This window comes from Terrapene carolina, unplaced genomic scaffold (assembly GCF_002925995.2).
Source record: "Terrapene carolina triunguis isolate 2854851 unplaced genomic scaffold, T_m_triunguis-2.0 Scaffold42, whole genome shotgun sequence".
NCBI lineage: Eukaryota > Metazoa > Chordata > Testudines > Emydidae > Terrapene > Terrapene triunguis.
The window spans coordinates 5581303-5594721 of record NW_020664393.1 but is presented as its reverse complement, the minus strand read 5'-3'; the positions used below and the strand labels follow the sequence as shown (position 1 = coordinate 5594721).

Genomic DNA, 13419 nt, shown 5'->3' with positions numbered 1-13419 from the left:
TTTTTTTTTTTTTTTTTTTTTTTTTTTTTTTTTTTTTTTCATTTATAGTTGGTGTTTGAGACTGTGTGGCTCTTAAGTGGTGGCTGGGTCTCTAGCCAGTATCCTTTCTGAGCATTAAAACTTTTATGCATAATCTTCATTTTTAGGTCCACAAATTAAAGCAAAAAACTCAGAAATTGAAGAGACAGTCAGCTCATGTCCTACCAAAATCTGATGACCTAAAAGGAACAAGAGAGATTCCAGTTACTCCAAGCGGAAGTGCATCAAAAAACTGCCCTGTGCAGAAAAGCAAAAGCTCTCTTCAGCTGTTAAAAAATGTGCAGAAACTTCAATCAACACTGAAAAAAGATGATATCATGTGGGAACAATAGTTTTACATTTTATCATATAGGTAGTGCCTCTTACTGATATGCCAAAAAAAAAAAATTTGTCTGACACTTCGTAGGTTTGGATTTAACAAATATTAGACTGAATTAAAAGTTTAATATTTTATTTTATGCTATGTCTAAATATTTGCTAGCCTAATAGTAAATTTCAGTTGAAACTTAAGTTTGGGTTGAACAAACTCACTTTCCCTGTAGCTAAACGTATTTGTAATAAAATCTGTTTTAACTGTTCCATGAGGTGTCCCAATTTCTTTTAACTTGCAAAATAAAACTATCTTTGAAATATATAAGAAAGGCAATCTGTTTCTTTTACCCACTTTCCTCCTCATCGACATAAATGTACACACTTTGAAATAATTATTTCAGTAGAGGAGGAAGGGAAAACTCAATGTAGGGCAAAAACTCAGGACTATCACATTTCCTCCATGCTCAAAGGAGATACTTGAAGCCTGCTTCTGTAGCCCTAACAGGGCCAAAATTCCCAGTGGAGTCAGTGGGAGTCTTCCTTTTGTGAGGACTGAATATTTGGGTTCTGACGATTAATGCAGACAAGTACAATGTCTGTTGTGAATGTGCACTTGCTAATTTTTTTTAATGTAAAATTATCTAGGACATAAACTTTAGTGCCTGCATTCATGGACTGATGTTGAAGATTGCTTGTTTTGCAGAGGGAGTTTGGCAATAAGGCACTTGCAATGATAGAGCAAGAAGGTCTTCTTTCTACAAAGTACTTTTTTTGAAAGTGTAATGGCTTGTATTATACACACTTGCCAATCAGAGGGCTCAAATGGCCCATATTGGTTCAAATATGGTGTGGGTTCTTTTTATTAAAGAAAAAAAAGTTCCCCACATCTGACTCTTTAATGCTAATAAGGCACAATTTATACTGCTGTAACAGCCATGTTTTTAAAATTAATATTGCTAAACTCATTTTGGCTGGATATGTGGAAGGGACCAATCCTTAAAAACCTAAGTAGATGTCTAGCCTAGAACTCTTTGTCAACAGAGCCTGTCTAAATCATGTAATAAGCCAGTGTAGTGGAAACATGTATAACAATGGCTGAAGCCATTGTGCGTACTGGGTCTAGAACCCCATGCCTGTACTCAAATATGTAAAAAATGACCCAATCCACTACAGCTATGGTGTTTTCAGACTTTCAGCTGCTTGCTGCTGCTGTTAGTACAACAGAGCTACACTCTACTTCTAATATTTAGTACTTAGGGTGTGATCTGTAAAGCAACTTAATGGCCTAAGTTTCCATACATAACACCACTGTGCTTAACAAAACTCCCACTCAGCTGCTGCTTGTTGGTAGGTGCCTAAACTCACTTGGTGCCTACATTTCCATTGTAAAAGTTCCTAGGAACCTAAATTTTAGCCCCTGGAGCATGTACTGTATTAAGCAGCTGGGTGCCTATGCTTGCCTAACCCCAACTGTGATTTGTGAATCAGGGAAGGTAGGCAAAAGAATACCTCTCTCTCATTTTGGGCCTGATCCAGTAGGTGTGCTCAGAGACCAGCTAGTATCTGGCTTTTACTAGTCCATGCAGCCCAGGGGGCAGAACGTGAGCATGAGCAAGATTTTGAGCATGACAGAATTGTGGGGGGGGAGGGGAGAGAGAAGCAAGATCTGTTGGTGAGACAGCAGTCAGGTAGTGCAAGGTGTAGGTGGACAGGGTATTGGGTTAACACATCAGAGGGTAGCTAATGGGTTCTCTAGTGGGGCACAAATTAGAGACCACTTAGGGTAGGGAAGGGGAACCACAGATAACCAAGGCAAGGAAGGGGGGAGAGGGCTGGGAAAAGGCTACGGAGCAAGAACGGAGATGTAGGGGGCAGCTGAGCTGCTACTAGGCAGGGAAGTGGGAGGCCAGGGAGCAAGGTCCAGCATGATAAACAACAGTATTTCCATGTTGCAGCACCAGTTATGGCAGCAAGAGGAGGAAGAACAGGGGCAGAGGCAGTCCAACCCAAGCACCAGTCTCAGGCCAAGGCTGAGCCCTAGGCTGAGGCTATACACCGCAGCCATCCCGGTGAACGTGCCAATCCCACCACAGTTTCATGGGGATCTCTCAATGGACCTGCATCCAGTACTATGCGCTGGGCCCAGACGCTCTCCAACACCTTTTGTGACGCTCTTCATGAGAACTTCACCACAACTGTACAAAGGAGTCAGCCACTATCTGTCGCCACTGGGTCAGCACCACCCTGGGGATACAGGCATCAGGATCTTTTCAGCAGATTGCTGCACAGACTATTGACATCAGCAAGTCTACGGCCCCCAGGGTCCTAGACCGGTTCCTGGAGGCCATAATCAGTTGTTCACAAATACATCGATTTACTGAGCCAACCGGAAGGAAAACAGGTAGAGTTCCATGAGACTGCCACCTTCCCATGGACTACTTCCTAGGAGTAGTCAACAGTACCTGCGAGACCACTGCCATTAGTATGTGACAACTCATCTTGGCCTCCCCTCTTCCCATCCCATTGTCTACTCTGCCCATCTCCCTGAGTGTGAGATATCACATGTCCCTCCATTATTATAGAAGGGGGAATTTTAAACTCACCATACAGGGTATTTACATCCTGTTTGTGCAGAAACCTGGTGGCAGCTGAGCTTTGTGCATGCTGTCCAGTGGGAAGTGTAATGGGCAAGTGAAGTGGTAGGTTTTGAGAGGTCCAGGGGTGTCTCATGAGTATATCCTTCCAACACATTTCTTAAGATAATGTACATCTCAGAAAATTCTTTTGGGTCTTGTGCTGTCAACATGAGGTGCTTGTTAGTGTTTCAGTGGAGCTATAGATTGGCATGAGCACCTGTCTGTGGGGGTTGGGAGTCGCCATGCTGCCTCCCCTGGCTGACCTAAGCAACTCCCCTCTGCTTGGTGGAACACAATGTTTTTCCTTTTTTCTAGATAGATTTGAACAGGGGTCTCCCACCCACCCAGTGGATGCTCTATCTGATGGGCCACAGACTGTCTGCACTCTGGCCCAATGATTCTTTTATACTTTGTGTGCATAGGACCAGTTATTGGGCTAGAACAGGTGAGCATGCTGCTGTAGCACAGTTGTTAGGGCACCTACCTAAGAAGTGGGAGACCTTGGGTCTGGTCCCCCTACTGGAATGATTCTTTCTTAATCTTTCATTATTTATCCACTAGTGGAACAGCTTCAACAGGAGAGATTGTGGAGAGAGGCAGGTGCTGAATTCATTCCTGCACGAAGTGCCTAAGATTCCTGACTCCACGCAGCTCCTTTCTGTTCATGGATCACAAGCGGAGATGGGCGCCTCCCTAATGCCTGGTCTTAGGCATTTATCTCTGAGGAAGGGATAAGGCTTATGATACACTCTTTTGGTCCCATTGGCTGGCTTAGGTGACTGCCTCCCTAGTTGCTTGGCTCGGTCAATTGCATTTTTAGGTGCCTATCTCTCCCCATTCTCTATATAAAGGGTCTTGGGTGCCTAATTCAACATGGTGGATCACAGTGTTGTTCCTGTGACTTTTCTAGGCACCTAAAAGTTAGGCACAATAATGCTGTGTGCTGCAATGCCTAGGTCCCCATGTGTACTCCAGGGTTACTTCTTCTTTCCCCTCATGTAAATATGGCAGAATGAACAAGCTAATTATTCAAACTTGATATTATAATCACCTTGATGCAATAAATCCTTGATTTAGTGCTATCTGTTTCTGCACCCTGTTTTCCCTCCAAGGAGTACGTAGGGAGAGATGGTAATGCTAAGAAAAAGAAGAGGATAAATCAGTGGTTTAGTGTTACAAGGGTTTTAGCCCACGAAAGCTTATGCCCAAATAAATGTATTAATCTCTAAGGTGCCACAAAAACAGAAGTAGCTGAAGGAAGGAACTGGTAAAGATAGACCCTTAATTCTCAACTTGAGAAGCTTCCAAGGAAATAGTGCCTTTGTAACAGCATAAATAAACCTGCTATTAAGAACAACCTAACAACAACACAATCACATGAATAGCGTAGCTGAAGTCGAAGTATCTTAGATCGAATTACCTGGGGTCCACACAGCGCGGGATTGACGGCCGCGGCTCCCCCGTCGACTGTGCTACCACCGCTCGCTCTGGTGGAGTTCCGGAGTCGACGGTGAGCGTGTTCAGGGATCGATATATCGTGTCTTAACAAGACGCGATATATCGATCCCGGATAAATCGATTGCTACCCGATGATACGGCAGGTAGTGAAGACGTACCCAAAGGCATATTAGCCACACCTGCTGGAAGCTTCAGCAGCTTCATGGTAGGAAAGGAGTAGAAGCTGCTGTAAAGATGGCTTCCTTTTCTACTCCCGGATGGGTAGAGTGTACAGAATTTTTTTTTTTTTTCTGGGAATTACTGTCTACACCCAACCTGCTGGCTATGAGCATTGATGCTATCTAGAGTGTAGCAAGGGGAAGGGTTTGTCCAATTACAGCTCAAAATTCTAGTGGGGTTCTGCAACTCAAGTTAATTAAGGGTATTTTTAAAAGTGTACATATACCAGAAATAAAACAATGTTGTGGCAGTTCAGTGAAGTTCCGCTACTGATCTCCGGTATGAAGAGAGCTGGGTGGTCCCCACAAATCTTTTTGCAGATAGGGCCTTGCAAAAAGTAGAGCTAAGCTCTGTTTCCAGGGATTTGCAGTTGGTGTTGTCAGAAGTGGGTCTTTAATCAAAAGTTGACAGCACTGCACTGTTGTGGAATAAAGTTAATAAGCATTTTTGGACTAATGGGTTGTGCTCAGTGGCCTCTCAATGGTGAAGGAAGACTGCATATATTTTGTGGTGTATGTGCTGTATTATCTATCTACAGATTTACTACAAAGTATTGGATGAAGAAAGGAAACATATTTCTATACATTGAAGTCAGCATTGCTAGAGGTAGAAGCAGTATTCTGCAGTTGCAAAGAGCCCGCTCTGATTTTAGGTTCATATTTCACCTTAGGAGCCCCTCTTATCTTGTGATCTTAAGCAGGGCCGTCTCCAGGCACCAGCCGACCAAGCACGTGCTTGGGGCGGCACCTGGTAAGGGGCGGCCAATCTTGGGGTGGTGGGGGGGGGCGCTCAGGGTTTTTTGGGGGGGGGTCGGCCGGGGGGCGCTGGGGGGGGGGGGGGGTGGTTTTGGTTTGGCGGCTGGGCGCGTGGGGGGTGTTGGGGTTCGCAGTGGTGCTGGGGGGTGTGTGCCGTCGCGGCGGGGCGCTCGGTGGGGAGGGTGTTCGGCAGCGCGGCTCGGCGGTGTTTGGCGGCGCTCGGCGGGAGGTGTGTGTCGCGGCGGGGGGGTTCAGCAGCGCTGCGCTCCGCGGGGGCGGTGTTCGGCTTCGGCGGCGCTCCGCGGGGGGGGATGTTCGGCTCCGCGGCGCTCCGCGGAGGGCTTGGGGGTTTGGTGGCGCGGCGCTCCACGGGGGGCTGGGGAGTTCGGCTGGGGGGTTCGGCGGCGCTCCGTGGGGGGGTGTTGTCGCTGTGATGAGGGTGTGTGTTATGGCGGCACTATGGAGGGCGGCACTCTTTTTTTTTTTTTTGCTTGGGGCGGCCAAAATGTTAGAGCCGGCCCTGATCTTAAGCCATCGATTCCCTGCTATCCCTGTGAACTAGACAAATATCTCTGGAGATAGGTTACTTCTTGTACCTTAGTTTTCCTAAGGTTACCACACAGAGAGTCGCTAGCAGAGCCAGCATTGCTACGGTGAGAGCGCTGCTACCTAGTCCAGACCCTGCAGCCTATTTTCAAAAAGTTTTTAACACTTAAAGGCCATATCATATCCCAGGTAGCCCAAAGGGTTGCACTCGCCTCTCGCAAGAGGGCAGGGGATCCTACACCTAAGCAACAAACCATAGACCCACTGCTATTAAATCTAGACAAGAAACAACCAGAGTTTTACCCCCTGTGTGTAAGTACCAGGTGAACATATTTGCACAATGACAGCACCAGGCGCCGCCGCCAGGGAGTCCCTGCACCTTCAGAGCCAGAGACGATCAAAGGCAATCGCAGCTCCTGTCTGGAAGCCCAGGAAGATCCTTTCCCTGGGCTTCCCCGCCCCTTAGAACGTTCAGTGTACTGGGGTTGCTATGGTTACAGCTGGGCCTGTCCACGCGCTGGGAAAGTGGCGAGTGTATCAGCTTCGTCCTCTGCGCCCTGATTTCGATTCTGTTGTTAACTTTAGAACGCTGGGGGACAGACTGTTGGGTGCTACTACCGCAGTGATAGGGTCGGAACGCTTCCTTCACTGCAAGGGTTGATTAGTAGCAGTGACTGACAGCAACCTGGGGGAGTTAGACAGGTATTGTATGGCTCTGAAGCTGGCAATGGAGATTTTGGTGCTGTGGTTCTGTTTACAGAATGGAGGAAGGGACAACGTTTGAATGGCCATAGTAAATGTGTGATAAAATATGTACTCTACATAAATAGGTTATACACAACCCTCAGATTGCCTGTCTCTGTGGATTGGGAGGAGATGGAAAAGGAAACCAAGTACAAATGGTTCATGACAGATCGGTAGTTACTTGGGATCTTTACTTAATTTTATGTCAAAAGTGTTCAGTTTCGAGTCTAGATGAGATTTTGGAGAAAAGAGGTGAGTTGATCATAAAGCAGTTTTTAAAAATTTATATAATCAAAAACTTTTATGCATGTTTTATATTTCAGCACCAAACAGTTCAACCCATTTTTTAACATCAATGTCTTACTATTATTTGTTCTCAGGAACTGTTTAAATTTTTCAACATGTGTTTCCTTTCTCAGAGTAAAACAGAACTGATGTACTGTAACATGCATTAAAAAAGAGGTAAAGTATAGATTAAATTATTTCTACAGATAATAAAATGTAAACCTCAAAGTTTCCTTAGCTAGAGGAAAAATTCTAGAAATGAAAAATGCATTCTTATAGCAGTAACTGCAAGAGTTTGTTCTGGAATAGTATCTCAGTATTGCCTAGAGTGTGGAGACCAGCCAAGTTATTTTTTATTTAGAAAATTTACAATTGGAAGCAGCTGTTTAACTACTTATGATGGGATTTTTAAAGGAGCCCAAGGCCCTGCTCCTGCAAACATGTAGGCATGTGCTTAAATTTACTAGCGTGAGTCGTTCCATTGATATCAGTGGAACTACTCATAGTAGTAAAGTTAATCATGTCCCTAAGTGTTTTCAGGATCAGGGCCTATTATAAGAGTTTGGAGTTCAATTTCAATGGGATTTAGATGCCTAATTCCCTAGGCTCCTTCGAGAATCCCAGTCTGGAATTCTGTAAATGACTAATATGTAGGAGAGCTTTCAAACAGATTGTTTTACTCAAGCAGTAAGTTTGCTTAGTGAGGGCTTGGTCTGGAATCTCTTACAGGTCCTTTTGAATCATACATAGAAGAAAGAAAACATTCAATGTCCTTTTGCATTTGAAACTATTTTAACTTTTTATGTTCATTCACATTTTGAATGTTATTACAGAGGCAGCAGACAAATGTTACAATGACCCATCCCAAAGGAGAGCAATCAGCCTGACCCCCTTACACTGGGTTATACAAATTAGTCTTGTACAAAATTATCAATGACAAGAGAATTGATTAGTGCTCTAATCTAGGGTCATAGTTTACAATTGGACATACGCAAAGTAGGACAAAGGATACAGGTCAAACAATATAACCGGATACCTAGAAAAGTAAATTGTATCCAACAACCGTTCATGTTTCTGGTGTTAATCAAATATGCTAGCACACGTTAAACAGTAATACTCTGTTACTTAAACCTGCTAGAAAGATTTTGTCTCTGTATAAAAGGAATTCAGTTTGAAAACATATGTTACAATCTTTTTCCCAGCATAACTAGGGGTTGGCCATTAGACATTTCAATAAATCCACTGTGTTCTGGCAAAAATACTTAAATATCAAGGCAGGATCTCATCAAGACTTGGATACTTACTAATATAACTTACTACAGATGTTTGTGTTGACTGGAAGATTTACTGAGAGACATTTGCTTCCCAACATAAAAGTATCATACAGAATTGTGATAACTTTATGGCAGTAAAATAAAAAAACTAGAGATATGGGAGCATGTGCTCTTATTTTTGATTTAAAGTACTATTTTCGTCAGTTCACCCACATCTGGGAAACCCACAAGGAGACTACATTGTCCTCCTGTAGGGCCTGATCCAAAGCCCAATGAAATCAGTGGGAGTCTTCCCAGTGACTTCGGTGGACTTTGGATTGTCCCTTAAAACTCCCCCATGGTGTGATGCATCAAAAACACTTGATAGTGGTTAGGCACTATTCATAACTGTCTTACTTGTTCCCTTGTGTTCCTTGTCTGTTTGTCACATCAGTTTGTTGTATCTTGTCTTAAATTTGGGCCCCAGTTCTGAAAACACTTGTGCATGTACTTAACTTTACTCCAGTGAATAGTATCATTGACTTCATGTGAGTAAATGTTTGCAGGATTGGGGCCTTAGGTTGTTAGCTCTTTTGGGCATGGACCTTCTTTTTGTTATATATTTGTACCATGACTAGCATAATAGCACCTACAGGCCAGGGCCCTATCACAATACAAATAATACTTAAAGTCCAGATTGTTGTTTTATTCCACACTCTATATCCCCTTATAGAAGGTGGACTTTTGGTTGTTTTTTTTTTTAATGTTACTGTTCAGTAGCAATGTAACAAATTAATGATCTGTTTTCAGGAAATTAAAATTGGTTCCATAATAATCTTATACAGTGTGAATGAGATGCTGGTTATTGTTACTTCTTACTAATTTGTGTACTTGTTATCAGAGTTGAAGAGTTTTTGCCTGAACCCTTATAGTACACAGCTGGAGAGCAGAGATTGATTTTGGAGGGACAGGGTCACATCAAGTGACTTTGCATTATCAATTTTGATTGTTTAGCAAAAACACCAAGCCTCACCTCAGCCCTCGATGAAGGTGATGATAATACCTAGCTCTTATAAAGAGCTTTTCCTTTCAAAGCATTTTACAAAAGAGGCCAGTATCAGTATCCCTCCATTTTACAGATGGGGAAACTGAGGCCCAGAGAGGGGGAAGTGTCTTGCCCAAGGTCACCCAGCAATGATGTGATTAAACTCCATGAACCTTGCTCAATAAATCCCAAAATGCAAGAATGCAAAGAGTGTAATTCCAGAGTCAGGAATAGAAATTAGTTCTTTAGAACTTCTAGTGGATCTGGTGTTTCCCACACCAGAAGAAAATTCAGTGTTCATTATAATATATGTCCTGATGGTCATCTCATATGCAGCACATACCACCTGCGATCTCTCTCTTTTTTTAAAAGAAAAACAACAACCCTTTTTCTTTGGAACTATACGAAAATCTCTGTGCTTGTAGATAATGTACTGTGCTCTTGAGGGAAAAAACACTGTCTCTAGGCTTGTCCTATACTATACTTTGGTTGTAGACTTAAAGCACTGAGGTTTACAATATGGATGAATTTTACAAGATCTCTTCCACTGAGAGAGTCCAGCAGTTGGAAAAAGAACTAGCTGTTCAACTGGCAGAGCTGAAGACAGAAATAGAAGACAATGGGGTATTGCAGGGAACACCAGATAGAGCTTACAGGTAAAGAAAACCTCTTGGTGAATGAGGAAAAGAGGACTGATTATGTCAATTATGTATTTTATAAGTGTCTGTTTCATGCACTTTTGTTTCCTCTTGTTAGAAATCCTACATGCTTAGTGATCTAGAGCAGTGGTCTCCAAAGTGGGGTGCGTGCACCCCATGGGGTGCGCAAGAAGCTCCTTGGGGGTGCGCGGCAGGAGGAGCGTTTTTTTTTTTTTTTTGCTTCGGCATAGCAGGGGGTGCATGCTCAAAAAATTGTTACTGATAGGAGTGCACGATCAAAAAAGTCTGGAGACCACTGATCTAGAGGCTTGGACACAGACCTGGGAACCAGGAACCTTGACTCTTTCTTTCAATCCTGGCTCCGCTGCTGACTCACTGTGTAGTATGGGAAAGCTAATATAAAATTCTAAATGATTTTTGGAAATTCAGTGCTGTTCTACGTTTTAAATCCCCAAACAAAATTTAAAATCTCCCTGCAGCCTTAATTAATCCTCTGTCACTTCTTTCATTGAAGAGGGGTGTCTTTGAGTGTTCTAATATGGTTTCCTGTACATTGCTTTTGGACGTGATTCTGCAGCTCATACCACTTGGTTGGTATTTAAAACATACACATTCATTTTTATTTAGTAGTACAAATATTTAATATTTACAATAGTTTGTTAGTGTGTAATTTTTTTTAAAATATATCTACATAGTGTGTGTGTGTGTGAGTGTGTGAGAGAGAGAGAGAGAGAGAGAGAGAGAGAGAGAGAGTGAGAGATTTGGCTCTTATCCTTTTTACAGCCTTGGTCTTCGGTGTCAATAAATATGGGGTCCTGTCTTGCAGACTTCACTCAGGCAAAGCCTTTATTTATTTCAGTGAGGATTTTAATTGAGTAGGGCTTGCAAGCCCTGCCCAGGTGTACACACTGTCTCTCTTTCTCTATCTCACTCTCTATATAATTTTTTTAACTTTTCTGCCTTAAAAAAGGGATATTTACTATGGATAATATTTACCATTGATTTATACCACTTGAATTGTACTGGCCCTGTCAAATTATGACAAAGGAATATATTAATTAACAGACACTGCATTGTTTTCTATCTGTCTGTAATATTCTTTTGGATAATCTTTCTATAGCTCTGTTCCGATACCAAAGGACGCTTCGTATTTCAGAAAAGAAAGGGAGGTGATACTGAAGAAAGTTTTACAGGTAACTGAAGAATATACTAGCATGAAAAAAGTCACCTTTAAATAGTTCTCAATAACTATTTAGAATATAACTTCAGATAAAGATTTTTTTTTTAAATTAGCAAAACTGTAACTGTCTCCATTTTTGACAATAAGGCGCACGGGGGTAGGGTGGGAAGAGTACTAATATAATTGTTTGTATAGTAGTGAAACAACACAACCCTTTATTTTCTCTACAACAGCGGTTCTTGTGATACTGATAATTTTGAGCCCAATCCTGTAGCCGTTGCCCATATGATCATTCCCACTGGCTTCAAAGGCTACAGGATCAAGCCCATAACAATCGGTTTTCTTTATTTAAAATCAATCATTTTGTATCCCAGATTGTGAAAAATTAGCCTTCTGCTGAGACTCGTGTGTGTGTGTGTGTGTGGGTAGTTTTGCCTATTACAAAACATGAATGCGGCATAGCATTTTTCCTGAGTATCTGTATTTGCCCACAAAGTTTGCTTGATGTCTAATTACCTGTGCTTGTAGGTAGCAGAGGCAAAACCTCTTGTTGTTCAGGCTGCTGTCATGCAGAGGGAGCTAGAGAGCTGTCTGAGAAGAGAGTATACAGCAGAAAGCTTACCTCTGTTACTGCACCAGGTAACTTTTCTCTTTGCTACTCAAAGACTCGGACAGTGTTTCAACATGTATGTCCTAGCATGATGGTGACTGAGTTATGACTTAAAGCAAGGATTAAACAAAACTCTGTTCTGAAGGCTATCTTGAAAATGGATGTGCTTAAAGCATTTCCTTGGATAATAAGGAACCTCTTGTACTACTTGGTTTGGTATCTAAAAAGGGATCAAAGTCAGCTGGGATGGGCTGGAACAATATTCCTGTACTACTGTGTGCCCCCATCTGTTTCTGTAGCCTTTGTTCTTAAGGTTTTTTTTTAAGTTGCTAATCCTAGTGGGGTGGATTCTGCTGCCTTCCTCATGCTGATTAGTACCTTACTAACAGTGGTGCAAGTAGAAATCATTTCTTGCTGGTACTGCACTCATGGGAGGGACATGGGGGGGGGGGCATGTGACCTCTCCACATGACCCTCCATGTGACTCCTCCCCAGTCCAGGGCCCCCATGTTCTCCCCGTCCCCCTGACACTTTATATATACAAAGGTCAACAGGCTTAACTACTCACTTTCCCCCCAAATATGTAATATTCAGTCTGTTTATATGGAATATGGGAGTTGGGGAGGAGTCATTTCAGAGTATGTATGACTTATTAAAAGACAGATTTTAAGTAGAACTGTATCCTAAACTGCTTTATTGTATTGTACCCAAACACTGCATTTCAATGGGGGATTCAACTTCCTTTATAGGAATAGACTCCTGAAAATCTTACCCTTACCGGCCCACAAAAGTGGTCCATAGTCATGCAAATAGTCCCATTGTCTTCAATGGGCTTGATCAAATGATTAAGGGTTTACAGCAGGGGTCCGCAACCTACGGCACGCGTGCCAAACACGGCACGCGAGCCGATTCTGAGTGGCATGCTGCTGCCCACTGAGAGGAGGAGGAGGAGGGGCGGAGGGGCCAGAATGCACCACGCTGTGGGAAGAAACGGGGGAGGGGGAAGCTTGGCTCCCTCTGCCCTGACCTCGAGTTGCCCCCAACACCCAGCCTCCTGCCCTGCATCTCCACACACACCCCAGCCCTCTGCCCTGAACCCCTCCACACCCAGCCTTCTGCCCTGCATCTCCACACCCCCCAGCCTTCTGCCCTGACCTCGAGTCCCCCCCAACACCCAGCCTTCTGCCCTAAACCCCCCCACACACCCAGCCTTGTGCCCTACACCTCCACACACACCCCAGCCCTTTGCCCTGACCTCAAGTCCCCCCCCCACACCCAGCCTTCTTCCCTGACCTCGAGTCCCCCGCTAACACCCAGCCCTCTGCCCTGAACCCCCCACCCAGCGGGCTGAGCAGGCTGGCGGCGTAAGATCAGCATTTTAATTTAATTTAAAATGAAGCTTCTTAAACATTTTGAAAACCTTGTTTACTTTACATACAACAATAGTTTAGTTATATAATATACACTTAGAGAGAGACCCCTTCTAAAAAAACATTAAAATGTATTACCGGCACGCGAAACCTTAAATTAAAGTGAATAAATGAAGACTCGGCACACCACTTCTGAAAGGGTGCCTACCCCTGGTTTACAGGTTTAGGTTCCAAGTTTGTAAATTGTTCTGGATGAAACTGACGAAGCCTGAGCTGTCAGATCAGAAGGAGCTTCATTCAAATAAAGG

The 13419-nt window shown here is 43.4% G+C and overlaps 1 protein-coding gene across 1 annotated transcript in view; it reads left to right on the top strand.

The window, feature by feature from the left end:
• Positions 1-580, top strand: part of CEP57L1 (centrosomal protein 57 like 1) — a 27779-nt gene extending 27199 nt beyond the window's left edge. The window contains exon 11 of the mRNA XM_024194292.1: positions 147-580. Within this exon, the coding sequence (XP_024050060.1) occupies positions 147-371 (225 nt within the window). The 3' untranslated portion in view covers positions 372-580. The remainder of the gene's footprint in view (positions 1-146) is intronic.
• Positions 581-13419: the final 12839 nt, after the last annotated feature.